The sequence below is a fragment of the Watersipora subatra genome, chromosome 5, assembly GCF_963576615.1.
Source record: "Watersipora subatra chromosome 5, tzWatSuba1.1, whole genome shotgun sequence".
Classification (NCBI taxonomy): Eukaryota; Metazoa; Bryozoa; class Gymnolaemata; order Cheilostomatida; family Watersiporidae; genus Watersipora; species Watersipora subatra.
The window spans coordinates 18,601,145-18,616,938 of NC_088712.1; the positions used below are offsets into that span (position 1 = coordinate 18,601,145).

Sequence of the window (15,794 nt, forward strand, 5' to 3'; positions counted from 1 at the left end):
GCCCTTTCAACATGTCGCGATTAGGATGAACACAGGTGTCGTCACAAAGGTTTAATGCACGACCACTAGCCAACTTGTCCGAATGTCTATTCTTATAGTTTTGATAGATAGCAACGGCCTTTTCAAATAGCGTCGTTTCAGTTACGCTGTCATTGGCCAATTGTTTATCTTATATCCAATGCCTGAGCGGTCTCTCCATCAGCGGTGGTGAAGATCGCCGCGCCGTTTAGAAACTACGGTTAGTACTTTTGCGAGCTAAATGCCCTGAATATAATCCTTCTGTTTGATGATTGTGGATGTATTTCAGTCATATTGCTGAGCTAGCTCAATCATGCATACACATTCGCATATTTTTCAATAATTTTTGTTTAATATCAATTGTTATCCTTTGCTTTTTCTTTGCATTATTTTTCATTTTACTGGCAAACTTTCGGTCTACGCACAGTACTTTTAATTCACATAATTCTGCACTGAAAAGCGTGCACAAAAACACGGTAAAAAAATATAACCTGTGCAGTTGAAAAATACAGATTGATGCTGTTGTCATAAAACACCTCCGGCATACTTGGCAACTGACTCACGTGTTCGTATCTCAAATATAGCTTGTATGTTAGTGCTAAAACTTGCTTAAAAGCTGGCTCGTATCTCAAGTTTCTCGTACGTTGGAGCACTCGTAAGTTGAAGTATTACTGTATCACAAGGCTGTGCATGCTTTGCATTTAGTTTTGTTTATTTTCTGGCCACAAAATAAAACACCAAACAATCTCTGTGTTATTAACCACTCTCACAAATACTTTGTTGTTGGGAGAGAGCTTAATATCTTACCTGTTTCATCATAATGTAATTGTTTTATTGAGTGAGCTCTTCTGCTAAGCATATTTCTTGAACTATGCTATTTCAGCTCAACTCACAAAAATAAACAAAAAATAACTTCAGCCTATAGTTTTAGTATACAAAAAAATCAAGTAAGTCTCTCAATTGTATGGGAAATATCAAAAAAGCAGACATTACAGAGATCTTCCATGACTCTTACTACATGCGCCGGTCAACCAATCATGTGCTTTATAAAGCTTTCATAGTTGATGGCTTCTTGATCTTTATGATGTCATCATTCGTTAAGAAGTTGGAATATTTGCCAGAATTCCAATTTTAGCTAGAACTGTTTTTTTCATGTGTCGTGTTTCTCCTCTCACTTCAAACATCCTTGTTTTGCGGGATTTGTGGAGTTGTTTTTATGTTTTTGACATATTTGTTTTAGCTGTGCTGCTAAAACTCTCAAATCTTGTCGACAGTATTCTTTTTTAGGCTGATGTGCGGTATTTCTCCATTAGCATTTTACCCTCAGAATGACACTTCAGTGAACTTTGTTCTGATTTTGAATGAGATTGTTTGCCATAATTCATGCCCAACCATTTGTAGCTAGTGGTAAGTATGATAAACAAATCAATCTTGAGTGCTTGTGTCAGCCCATTATTCCCACAGATTTAGGTCAGCCTTTTTCCAATCTACAAAAATAATGTTCATTGCGAAACTAATACCACAATGTTTATAAAATAAATTTAGATGGTAGCTTTTTGAACCTAACTTTCAAATTATTCACGCCTTTACTTCTTATTTGCCCATACAAACTTTTCAGTGTAAGTGTTTTAGTTATCGGTTGAAAAACGTGACACACGTTTCAGGGTCATTAAGCTTTTACAAGTACATTTAGTTGCACATTTAGCTCACTGTCATTAACTTTAAATTCAACAAATGGTTTATTTATAAATGACCAATATTGAAATAAGAATTAAAGTAAGTTCTAAATTGGTGTGCCTTTAAATAAAAGAGAGCCTAAATTTTACTTAAACTTGATACCTGATTGTCATAAGCTCATACCTGACACAAAGTCATAAATTTTGCATCAGACTATCCAAACTAAACATCAATCTTTTATGCTGGCTACATTACAACTGGTTATACTCTTATGAGCAGCAATCAGTAGCTCAGTTTTGGCTGACCATTGCTCATTACATAACACAAAGAACCATGCGTTAAAGTTTACTAAATGGCTCTGTGCCTACAGTAGTCGAGTGGTGCGGCATTTATAAGGCATTGTACAAGGCATTTCAGGAAAGCGATTACTTCATTAATTAGCTTAGTATCTCTGTATGTAACCATTTTGCTGCCCGCTGCAAGTTTATGTTCAACCTATCATCGAATTCCGTAAACACATCCTTTGCGAAATTTACAGTAGATGTGCAGCAACTGAATTTGTTGATTCATGACAACATAACCATTGAACCAATACTTTTATTGGCATTTACAGATGGACTCAAATATTTCTCTCCATAAATTAGCCTATATTTGTGAAGCAAATTAGAATAATGGATTGGATATTTCCACATAAAAAATGTACATTATTTCTGTGGCTCACAGTTTTAATCGTAAAGTGGCTTCCAAAAGCATCTCTCATGGTGTAGCAAACAATAAGCTTTTATGGTTGACATCAAATCGGATTTAGAAATTAGTGAAAACTCCTAAAACTAAAGTGCCAGCACCGAATCTGACAGTGGTGAAAGAAAAAGGTTGTAAAATTAAGGAACATTGTAAAGGATGTAATAGCTTTGTAGGGATTGCAACTTCATGTAGCTTTAGCAGGAACCTGCAATTTTTATCAACATTGCAAGTTTTTGATCTGCTTTTTAATAGCTTGGCAGGAGAGAGCATGTAACAAAAATGTTCTAAATAGTGTTTGAAATTGAAAAAAGAGTATATTCAAAATGCAGCAAGCACAACAGTTGTGAGTAAAATGGCAGACAAGTACACAAAAATCTAAACTTGCTAATGTATTGCAGTAAAAATGCTGCACCGAATAACTTGGTAGCAAAATAATTCTATTTTTAAAAAATTATTTCAGCCAATACATGTATGTGCAATTGTCCAATATGCAGTTCTAATAACTCTCTCTGTAAAATTAGTTTAATGGCAATAGAGTTAAATGTTAGGCTACGTGAAGATTTTGCTTAAGGAAACTAAATAGAGTAAAGTGTATTGTACAAGTCCCATGAAAAAACTTGGATTGTCTCCATATAAACATATATACTTATATAATATAACAATGTGTAACGGTATATATATACACACAGTTATATGCTGTTATATTATATACAATGTGTAAAATGGTATATAATATAACATTTTATATATATTATTATAATAATATATATGGTAATATATAGTAATATATATTATCATACATACAATGTATTATATATATTATACATTACATGAATAAAAGCATAAGATCCGAACAGAGTGCTCAATGATAAAATCAGAGCAATCTGAAAATTGTTCTTACCAAGGATGAAACATAGTGTAATCAATTGTTTTATCTGACGTTATAGCCTGTTTTTATGACTTTATATTGTACATAATATATTTATAGAACTAAATTGTCCCTGGTTAGCTGAATCTATAATCTAGGCCCATACCATAATTATTTGAGAGCCTCAAGCTGGTGCTCAACTTAGCTCTAAATACCTCAATGTCCAGCAATCCTATACTTGGTAGAAAGAAATACCTATCAACCACGCAACCTTGTGAAGGGTTTGAGTTCCAAAGTGTTTTAATCACTTCACAAGTTGTCACAATGCTTGCAGTGTTTTCATTGAACGAATAATGTTTCAGATTGGATTAACTCATAGATGACAATTGACAACGTAAAGCACACTTAATTACCTTGCCATGATACATGGATTCTATTTTTTGACATGTTCTCTGGTGTAACTATTATTATTTCAATAGTTTAATTCACTATCTGAATGTTTTGCAAACATTTTACGATTGTTGTTATAAAACACCTAAAACCCAATAGCTTTCGTGAAGATTTTTTTTAAACCTTAGCAAGCTTTTGATTAGCAAGGTTTTTGAAACAAGCATTATTAAGCTAAATTGAAGTACTGTTGTTAAAATACGATCTGCTTTTTAATGTTGAGCTGCAATATTTCTACTAGTAAACTTGGAAGCTTTTAAAGTATAGCCAATCTGATAGGCTAGCAAAAACTAAGCTTTAGCTTTTGCAAACTTTCCGAGTTTTTGGAACTGGATCTATGGCAAATAAATATGATGCTAGGTACTGAGTCTTAAAAATGTGGGCAGGGCTTAACAAGGAATCTATATAATAGTGTTCAATCAGTGATCCCTTCATTCTGAGCCAAGCTTTCCAAAATGGCCTTGTTATCAAGTCTTGCATTACTCATTATTTTGATTTCTGCTTCTGATGCGCGGCTCATTGGGGTGAGCGAAAAAGGACAAACATTTTTTCGATTGCGACAAAGTATCTACGCAGCTCGTCAACTTTTGCAAAATGAGTGTCCAACAATCTTAGAGGCCAATCATGGCATTTACGACGACAGCGCAATGCCGTTTCACTTTGAAGTCAGCGAAGTCATTCATAGCAAGCTGCTAGACGGTTTGACTGAGTGCCTCACAGTTCGAACTACTGCTAGAAGCCAAACTACTCTGCCTTCTTCAAACCAAAGTCTAACAACAGAAGAAGCGGCTTCGACACAACCAACAAGCAAACACCTTACAACAGATGAACCAACAAATGCTCAGTCTGTGACTAGTGAGATGCCAAAACCTCAAGGTAAAGCTTATTTTATATTTTAACTGTCATCAGCCATAATCAAACTGGTATAGTAATGGTTTCTTTAATTAAAGGATATTTATAAACTTTGAAAATTCCATCAAGTGCTCTTGTAATGCATCTATAATTTTTGAAAAAATAACTTTTTTGTAAACTTTTCAAGCATCAAAAATCTGTAAATTAAAATAAATTCACTTAGTTCATCTACTTCAAAGATTATGGATATACTTAAGTCATAAGTATGTAACATTTTTAACTCGTTCAATACTTCAGCACAGCAATGCAATTTTGGAAACTTTAACTGTAATCTAAATATTAAAATATTTTAATAAATTTTGATTAAATTAATCCTTAATACCCTGAGAGCTAGACCAATAATTTTACCTAACATTATTGGTTAGCAAAACTGGAAAGCACTACAATCATTTAATCCAAAAAACAAAAGAGGCTTGTATTCTAATCTATAGAATTATAATCTATCTTATTAATACAGATTGTCAAGAGTTGTATGAGCGAGGAAATAGATGTCCTGGAGTTTATCAAGTCAATCCACCTCATACAGATGGTGAACCATTTCCTGTCTGGTGTGACTTTATCGATGGCCGTGGATGGACTGTGTTTCAAAGGAGAGTAGATGGATCAGTTGACTTTTCAAAAAATTGGACAGATTACCAGACAGGGTTTGGTGAGATAGATAGAGAACATTGGTTAGGTAAGTTTGAAAAACATTTTTGGTTAAAATTTAAAATGCCTAACATTTCATTTCATAACTAAAAGTGATCTCATAGTCAAGATTTGATCTTACATCTACAATCTCAGCTAATTGTGTCAAATGATAGTTTTGCTCATTAACAGAAAGAGTAACTAACATTAATGAAAATATACAGATTACCTAATTAACAACTATCAGAACAAAAATTATTATTCAAAATTTGCCAGTAAAACATTGTCTTTTGAATATTTGCTTTATATGTTAGAAATTTATTGAGCTGGCGCCATTATTTAAACATTTGAACTGTGGTACAACAGTGCTGTGAAAACGGCATGTAAAATCATGAAAATTAAAATAAAACTTTATTTTTAATAACCTATTACATATGAAATACATTTTGGAAGAAATTTAGGTATTAAGATTAGTGAAGTGTGACCTTATTTACTTTGTACGTTCATCACAAACACACATTGTTAAATGTACTGTAGTAATACTTATATAGGTCTACATTTTATATTAGTGTATTTAATTATTTGATTGATGGCATTGCATAGTTTTGGTTGTTATAGAAATAGTGTGACATTCAGACTAGTTGAGCCACTTAAAAGTGCACCAAAAGTAACAAATAAGGAGAAAATATCTACATTTTTTGTTTCCTTTTTAAAACATATCATTGAAATTTTTCAGGGTTAGATAAAATCCATGCTTTGACCAGATCAAACACCAAGCTGTTCATTTTTCTCAGAGCTGCTAATGGAACCACAGAGTCGGGAATATGGCCAACTTTTTATATAAATGGTTTAGCAGATGGTTATAGATTAACAGTAAGTACTTATATACTTTTAGATAGTACGAATTGTTTGTGTTCAAATTGCAAAAAGTTTAAAAACTGTTTAGAGCTCTGAAAATTCTTTAAAGTATGGAAAAAAAATTTAAGTTTCATACAGTTTTACGAGTTTTTTTAAGTTTTCCATAAAGGACTAAAGATAGTACTCTGACGAATAGTATTACCAATGATGGTGTCTACTTAAATAAATCACTTGAAATACTATCTCGTCACACACAATAATTTAAATATCTATTAAAAGTTCTATTTATGCAAAGTTCAACAATCTACTAATGCTACTAATTATCTATGCTAGTACTATTATAATTAAAAAATGATTAGATAGACAACAGCTATCCGAAAAGGACCACAGTTTTGTGGCAGTCATTTAATTCCTTCTTATATGGATTATTATCTTTATTCGGAAAGGAAGATACCCTAAAATTATGCTCTGCAAGGTAGCCATTGAACAATTGCTTTCTTGTGAATGATTTGCCTGAGCAGATACTTTTGTTTAAAAAATTTATTTTAAGTTTTTTTTATTCAAATCTCCAAAATTTACTAATAATACTAATGCTATATCATATTACTACTATGTTTACAAGAATATTTGGATCACCAGTGGTTATATAAAGAAGAGCAATATTGTTGGCAATCACTGAACTACTTCCTATATGCATTATTAATTTAATTGCAAAAGGAAGATCCGCTAAAGTCGTGATTTGCATGCTATGCAGTGAGAATTTGCCAGAGGTTTGTCTGAGCAGATATTTTCATTCAAAAAATTGTACAAGCAGGTGTCAAGTTTCATGCAAAATAATGAATGTTTGGCAAAATATCAAATGTTAATTTACCAGCTGATTTCAGTAAATAATATTTTCAAACATCTAGTCAGGTCGAGAAACTCCTGTTTGATATAACTTTGCTAGAGCTTTTTTGTGGAAAGTTTAATATTACCAAATTTTTGTTGGAAATTCCTGAGTACCAAGTTGCAACATGTTTTTTCAGGTTAGTTGGAAACAAGACTTTGATGTCACAAGCAGTTTAATCAGCCTACAATGAAGCTTCCAATTTTTTTGTGATCATGAATCTTTGCAAAATTTGCTTGATAATCTGTTACTCTACTTAAAGATTGTTGCTATTGCTAAACTACATATTTTAAAAACAATTAGCAGCTTTTGTGAACTTTGTTGAAAGGTTTTGTGAAGTTTTGGAATATATACTAAAACTTTAGTAGTTTGTTATCAGTCACATATAAGAAGAATGTACATAATACACTTTCTTTGTTATTTTCTATATATAGAGTTTATAGCACATATATTTATTGACTACTGTCATTGTCTTAGATATTGACCTCTTTAGGAATAATAGTGCTGGCATGTATTTAAAGTAATATCATAGATATAGTTTAGCTCAACTCAAGTGTGTTAATCTTGAGTGGTTTTTGACTTGTCTCCATAATTTAATAGAGAAACAGAGACTCGCAATACATGATTCCTATTGTTTATTATATAGTTTACATAATTCTTTACTAACAGATTAGTAATGATGGATATCGTGGGAGTTTAGATAGCTATGGTCTGGATTACCATCATGGGATGAAGTTCAGCACTACGGACCGTGATCAAGACACCAATGGAGGCAACTGTGCTCAAAGTTATAAAGGTATAGAAGTTTTAGCTTGAGAGCTGTCAGTTAGTTGTTGAACTTATTTCTACTGCATTTTAGATTAGCTTTTGCTTATAAAATATTTTACTACTGTCATTCAACTAAATTGTTATTTATAATTATTTGAAAAATAAATGAATAGTTAACCTTTAAATTATCATTTACTAACAGCTAGTAAGTAAAAATTGAGCTGATGCCTCTGCTCCACCAAAGGCCCAATAAAAATAAATCGTCTTTATTAAATTCTTCCGAATCGGTCTAACTTTGTTTATCACCACAACACCCTAAATATGGGCAATTAACTCAATCAGCTAAAAAGACCAGAAAACTGAATAACAGCATAAAACTTGTATCCATTGCTTGTAGTTGAGAAAGCGCATTTTTAGAGCTGCTAAAAAAGAATTGAGCTGGAGTAAATGTTGAAATGTTAATTATTAAACATATATTGTCTTCTATTAGCATTTATGATATTTTTAGGAAGTTTTTTGTGACAACAATTAGAGAACCTAATTTTTAAATGCTTACACTATAGATTCAATATGCGATGATACAAAATATGCCATGATTTGTAGCCAATAATGCAAAATTTATCAAGTGGTTATTATTGCCAACAAAAACATGTCTGTCTAGAATCTACGTAATAAATAAGATGTTGTTTAAGTTTGTCTACTAGTGAGTTTATTATTCTAATTTACCAAGCAGAATGTGCAGGAGGTACAATAATACTCTAGTAGAATGTGCTCATCATACACAATAAAATTATAAGAAACTTATTTCACATACAAATCACTACTAGCTGAACGCACAAATGTTTTATTATTATAGCGGTTTTCTTTGTTTAGTGATTTTTCCTTATCTTGTGCTAACTTTGCAAAATTATGCACCGCTTAACAAAACTAAAAGACATCTATGTTTACCTTTTCACTCTTTTTAACACTCAGTGTAAAATTCTCTATGCGATTTCAAAATGTGAACTTAGACAGTGCAAATTACAATAATAATAAAATGAGTATTATGGAAGATACTAAGAATGTTCACATATAATACAAGTTTAATGCCATAAAAAAGAACACAAAGATGAAGAAATCATACAATATTTTAACTCTGTTAATATCATTTCTTCAACCAGTTTAAAATCATAAATGTATCAAATTTTGTTGTATTTCATTGTGACTGTATTGCAGGTGGATGGTGGTACAAGAGCTGTCATTATTCATTGCTAAATGGAGTATATGGTGCTGGTAACATGGGAGGGATAGTGTGGAGGAGCTCATCAAACCACTTCACTGAGTCTGTAATGAGAGTCACTAGGGATTAAAGGATCTGCCAACCCTTTGTAGTGCAGCAGAAAACTTACTTAAAATAAATACCATAAATGAGTTATTTATGGCCTTTGTTGGGATAATAAGTGGAATTTTGCTGAATTTATTCCAGATGGCACAGTTTATGCCGGTTCAACTTTCAAATAAGTGCTTGTAAATAAAGAAAATCTTAAGATATATGCGTTTTTTTAAATAAATAATTGCTATGAATTTAATGATTACTGCGTGAGACTGATAAAAATCTACCTTGGTCGCCTCTGTAGTCACTTCTTTGGGCTTTGATTACTCGATTGATAATGCAATTGGCTCATCTTGTTTAACTATCAAAAATGGTCACCCTTCTATGGCTATATCATATTTTACTATATTAGATGCTCTTTTGCATTTCATTGTTTATTAAAAATAACATTGCTATGCATCTTCCATTGCTAGCTATAATATTTTAATAGTTTGAGAAATCCACATGCTTGTTTTTGAGTAAATCTTTATAATATAAATATTTTAGCACAAAATAATTATAAGTAAATATAGGTGATCAAATATATTGCTGATAGCAGAAATGACATAGTTGCAAGTTATTTTATTTATGTCTGGCTAAAATTCCCACAACTACTGCATATGCAATCTAACAAACATCAACAAGCATAAGTGTATTAATGAAATCAGGATAGATGACACCCATACCTTTCACAGCTTAATCAGCGCACACATAAGCGCATACTGTAATGCAAATACCATGTTATACTAAGTTTTAAAGTGGAATAGTTTTGGAAAATACTCCAAATTTTCAGATTGCTCTTTATTCAACCATCAAATTGTTGGCTATAATTAAGTCAAACGGCAATGAATCTTTTCCTTTTAATTGACTATTTATGTGGTTGCATAATTTTGCAAAAGAAATGATAGTGAGCTCTGTCAGGTTGATGTGTTTTTACTCATTAAATTATCCTCATATTAGTTAGTGTTGCATGGCTTCTGACATGTTAGTTTTTAGGCCTAGTAATCAAAGTAGTGCCAGTAATTGATTAACAATATGCTGTCAGTCATAGTGCAAAGTTTTTCATTGAAAAAAGAGCATTTTTGTACAAACGAGTTGGAAAGGAAAAACTGGAGAAAACTGTGAATTGTAACCGGTTGGAAAAGTAATTAAGGCAATCAAGCAAACATAGCCGTAAAGTGAACACAGCGGTGAAATATATGATAGAAAATCAAAAACGAATAAATAATCCAGGTGGTTTCGTCGGCTTCATTAATGGTCAATTGAAGAATAGCATGAGCTGTTGTCTGAATAAAGAGAGAAGACAACCACCAAAAAAAGTTCAAAGAAATGACTGAAGAAGAATGAGTAAGCAAATATTCTCTGTCACTCTCAATTGAAACGTGTATAGGTGACAAGAACAATTGCTGGAATCAAAAATACCATGTCATGAAATTTGCCAGTGTAACAGATATGAGAGAAAGGAACATGAAAATAATAAACATGAAAAAGGCTAATATGGAAAAAGTAAAAATGAGACCCCAGTTATTATATAGAAAAGCATACATGGTGTTGAAGTAAACTTGAAACAATTAAAAAGAAAAATTAAAAATGGAGAAAAAATTAGAGAGGTCTTTAACCTTTTTAACAATCACCCAATGACTAACATGAACTGTTAGTTGCCTGTAACAAAAACTGTAGTTATACAGGGAATAGACATTGTTAGAATTTTATGAATCTTGCTGGTGGTCAACTATTTTGTTAGCAAGGCGTCCAATAAGCTAATGTAGTGTTTGACTTCTGCAGAAAGCAAATAGACAATGTGGTTAGCAGCAAGTGAATATTGATGGATTAGGTTATCTTGGTAAGATGTATGTTACTTAGTAGCCAACTACATACACAATGCTTGACGGAACACAAACAGGCAACTAAAATATGATTGGCTGTCTGATTTTTAACTTATTAGCCATGCATAACTTCCTAGCAATGTATGACAGAGCAGAATAGTTAAACATAGTTTTTAGTATTCATCTAAGCTTTAGCAAATAATTGCAACAGTATTTTCAGCTAGCTAAAATCACCCATTTTTTTTGCTTACTAAACTCGTCTCCACAAAACTCTAGTTTTAACTTGACTTCCTTTAATAATGTATTTTAGGTATGTCACACTGGTATGTCAGATGTGACTTTTTGTCAGTCATAGACGATTGTAGATAAGCATAAATGAATATTAACCTAAGAACTTTACTATGTTGGATGCAGTCATAAGTACTTTTGCAAAGATGGGACAATTCTACAAACATTGACTTTGTTGTTGCTAAAGCATAATTTCATGTTGTCCCGCAGCACTGTTAATATAAGCCCAAAAGTCACATGTTACAATAATAACTATGTGAACTACATTACATCCATGGTGTGTGGGCATCCATTACATTGAAACCATTACATAAGCATAAATAAAACTGATCAATTTGTTTGGAAGACAAATATAGGACTTAATGGGCCCTAATTGATGGTGGTTATAAACCAGATGCAAAGCTTGACAACATTTACCCAGCAAGGCACGATCAGCAACTAGTGACCCAACAATTAATCAAACTTTCTATTGGAGAGAGACATTTGCTACATAATATTTACAGTATATAAAAATAAATAAAAGTTCAACTGCTCTGTTTGCTGCTTGTATACTGCGACAATACTGCGAAATACTGTTTGAGCAAATGTGAAACTGTTTGAATTGCTGTCGTTTTAGGTTAGGACAAAATTCTTCCACCACTAACCTATCAAATCAAGTACTCTAAACTTTTACATGAAATGATAGGTTTTTAAAAACATGCTAAAGAGCTAATTTATCATTCACAAATTCTGAATATACCAACCCACCCGTTTTTAAATATGCAAACTTAAATGCAAACTCTTGGTTTACTGGTTCCGAGAAAATTTTTTTTGTGATTTTGATCATCGCGTGTTTGCTGAACAACTTTTGAACAAAGATACATGAAATAAAACTCCTAACAAAACATAGTTTATAGTTTTGAAAAAATAAGCATGCAGCATGGCACTTGGCTCTCTGCCAGAGAGACTATACTCCCTTGTATCAAACTAACAAAAAAATACATTTCCAAATCTTCATAAAACTGCACAGATAGTCTATTTGAGTGATCAGTTAATTATTTCAAACTTTTGGGCTAGGAACATTATTCTCAGCCTGCCTAAGGATCAGCTCTATGCAAGCTGTGTACTGTCTCTCTCTGTTTCGAAAAGTGTATAGTAGTTTATCATGATGTTGATTGATAACTTGGTTGCAAAGCCTTAGGTGACTGTGTTTTAGGCCTTTATTAAGGCTGTTTTATGGTTTATAGCTTAAATAAATTAGTTAGAAGTGGTTAATTTTGGAAATAATTACCTTACTGTAGAGAGCAAAAGTTATTGAGACTTAAATGTTCAACAGAAGTTGTCTTCTCTTAGAAAAAATTTTAGTCATGAGTTTTTTGGACTAAGCAATGACACAACATGAAAAGACAACTTCTTTTGGGTCCAACATTGTGACCATTCTGCAATTTAAGATTATCACAGCATCCAAAACATAGTAAAAACATTAGCTTTTTCATTTCAAAAGTATTAACTATTTATAAAAAAATGTGAAAAGAATCTTTTATCAAGTCAATTGAAACACTGTGAAAAGGAATAAAAAATGAAAACATGAACACACGCATTTGATAAAGCAGCACAAGGATACTGTTTGTATATTTAGCATTATTGGTACTTCATATTATCGTTCCAATGCAGGAGAAACGATGCCTGAACTCTGTGGGTGATTTGTAGGGGATGCCATGAAATAGTGCATAGCACAATAATATGAACAATATATTAGTGTGCGATGCGTCCTATAACATGTTTATTGTTGAATAGAATAACTTAAAAATTGTTATTTTCTGCAATAGCTGCAATACTACAGATAGCAATTATAGATATAAGTCACTGAGCTGTTCATAAAAAGTTGTCTTCCCTTGGAAAGGATTTTCACATGCAATTTTTTTGATAAATTTCAGTGTGATCAGGCACATAGAGATCAAATGATTGTTCTTGTTTGTCAGCAAATTTTTGAAACCTGTTGCAAACTCAGAACTATCGGCTTTTACAGTTTAACATTGACCTATAATTACTACAGCACTATTATTGCTAGAGTTTTACTAACTTCATTCACATAACATGAGAAGACAACTTTATTTGAGTCTCATACTGCTGTAGAATTAGCCTTTGCTTTAGAAATGTATTAAAATTACCAATAAAATTTAGAACAATTGATGTTTGTAATGCACTATTAGAGTTTGTAATATATTAGCAGTAGCTGGTGATGCACTGACAATAATATCAACTATGCATTACTCTGTCAACTCTACACACCCTTTTTAAGGTATGTGTTTTGTTCTGCACACAATAAATGCTAATAAACTTACTATTACATAATCTGTACACATTTGTACAATAAACTTGTGTTTAATCCAGAATCCTATCTACATCTCCTTGCTCTATACCACAATGATCTTTTAGCAAAAGGTTCATACAAAAATAACACCACTTAATTTATTATTGATGTCTGACAAAAAATTAATCGACCGGTATATATATATATAAAACAAACAAATTGATTTTTGTTTGGTTAGATAAAATAATAAAACCATTGTAAACACGATTAAAATCATTAAAAATATGTAAACACTAGCTCCATCTAATTAATGGTATCATATTTACTATGTTGAATTACATTGGCATTTTTTGCGTGTCGTGTCGTTATATTTGTTTCAGACTAAACGAATTGCAAAAGCTGTTAATATCGCTCTCAGAAATTATTTGGTCAGCTCTGTGAAAGTGCTTTGTCAAAGATTTTAGTTTACTTGCAAAAAGTTGGCCATTCTGAGAGTTTCAGCCAAATATTTTCGTATATTTTGTGATTTCAGCCAGAAATTCTAAAATCTTTGGCAGGCTCATGAAACTTGTCTTTAGCCTTATTTTTATAACTTTTAAACAATTTTTTGGAAGTTTTGCAATTGCAACAATTTTAATGTTATTAATATTAATATTGCTTTTATTAATGCAATGCTTTCAAATTTTGCCTACCAAAGGGAAATATAGGGTTGCGGGTGAATATAAGTACTATGCAATTATAGGCACTGCTTTATCAAATTACTCCATTATATTGGCAGGTTTATTACCGCAGACACTGGATTCATCATTCAATGCTCATTTTCTACATACCGGTTAGTGGTTAATTTTTTGCGAACTATTTCATTGTGTTATTATCGAATTACTTTAGACTATTACTTGCAATTGCCTTAAAATGTATGTCATTAATAAATTGTAGCTTGTGTTTTACAATTTAAGGTCCTTTGGCTATTTAAGTTATCAAATGATATTTGATTCATTAGGTGAGGTAATAATATCAAATCCTTGAATATTGTTAAAAGTGTTGGAAAGTTAAAAGATTAATTTAAGGGTAAAATAAAAAAGGCAAACTCTTATTAACTGTGGAGCTAGAAAAATCATATCAGAGACACTAACCATGAGCAATATGCATGCTGAGTACTACCTATTACTGTTATATAAGGCAGTGTTTTTCAACCTTTTTTGAGTCAAGGCACATCTTTACATTGGAAAATTTTTGCGGCACACCACTAACCAAAAATTTTATAAAATGACACTTTGAACAGTATATTTAATCACAATAAAATTCATCAATTTATTTATACTCAGTCAGTGTGAAACCTGGGCCTGTTTAGATAAACATAATGCCAATATCCTGGTAGGAATAAAAGAAAGACACGAAGCTCTTCTTCAACAGCTCTCAGTCTCACTCTGCTTTTAGTTTTTATAGAAGTTAGGCTTGAAAAGCTCAGCTCAAACAGATATGTGGTAGAAAATGGGAGCAATGTGAGAATAGCTTTGTTGGTCAGAATAGGGAACTCCTTGGCAGCAGTCAACCAAAAACTGTCCAAAGGAGGATCAGCAAATCTTAGTTTTAAACCCGATTCTGTTTCAGTTCAGCTAGGGGCTGTATATCATTGATTTGAGCGACACTTTGACATTCATCACACTAGTTAGTAATCAGAGGTGCCTAACTAGGCATATTGTACTAAACGACCGCTTTTGATGGACTTCGAGTTTTGTGGGCCGATATTAAATGCATTGACTGCATCAAACACTAAAGTAGATGCACCTAGATCATGGTGCCTGGATATTTAGCCTACGACATCAAAGCCGTGGCATTCAAATACAACACTCCTACCGCATAAGTTGCCTCAGAGCCTGAGGAACCTGTGTTTAAAAAGGGACCTTGGATAATTTCTCACGGCACACCTGAGGATCTCTCACGGCACACTAGTGTGCCGCGGCACCCTAGGCACAGTGGTTGAAAATCACTGATATAAGGTATTCAGCAGTTCCTTGTGGTGGTGATTGATAACTTAGTAAGAGACCCTGAGGTGACCACGGGTAAGCCCTCTGCCTCTCGACAAATCTTTATAATACATGGCTTGAGTCCTTTAAACATCACCAATTTTTGTAGGCAATGATAACCTAGTTTTTCTAGCATGAAAGAAATAAAATAATCGATAGATTTAAAACGGTCTCCTTCAGATTTATCTACAACTTCTTTTTAAG

General features: G+C 32.4%; 1 protein-coding gene across 2 annotated transcripts in view; it reads left to right on the plus strand.

Moving 5' to 3' along the window:
• Window positions 1-4,203: 4,203 nt before the first annotated feature.
• LOC137396416 (microfibril-associated glycoprotein 4-like) overlaps window positions 4,204-15,794 on the plus strand; it is a 30,828-nt gene continuing 19,237 nt past the window's right edge. Inside the window, exons 1-5 of one of the 2 annotated variants that reach the window (XM_068082684.1) lie at window positions 4,204-4,630; window positions 5,124-5,342; window positions 6,030-6,166; window positions 7,707-7,833; window positions 9,021-9,718. In XM_068082684.1, the coding sequence (XP_067938785.1) occupies window positions 4,210-4,630; window positions 5,124-5,342; window positions 6,030-6,166; window positions 7,707-7,833; window positions 9,021-9,154 (1,038 nt within the window). In that variant the 5' untranslated portion in view covers window positions 4,204-4,209 and the 3' untranslated portion in view covers window positions 9,155-9,718. Of the gene's footprint in view, window positions 4,631-5,123; window positions 5,343-6,029; window positions 6,167-7,706; window positions 7,834-9,020; window positions 9,719-15,794 lie in introns of those variants that run through there. The other variant, XM_068082685.1, reaches the window with a different exon arrangement.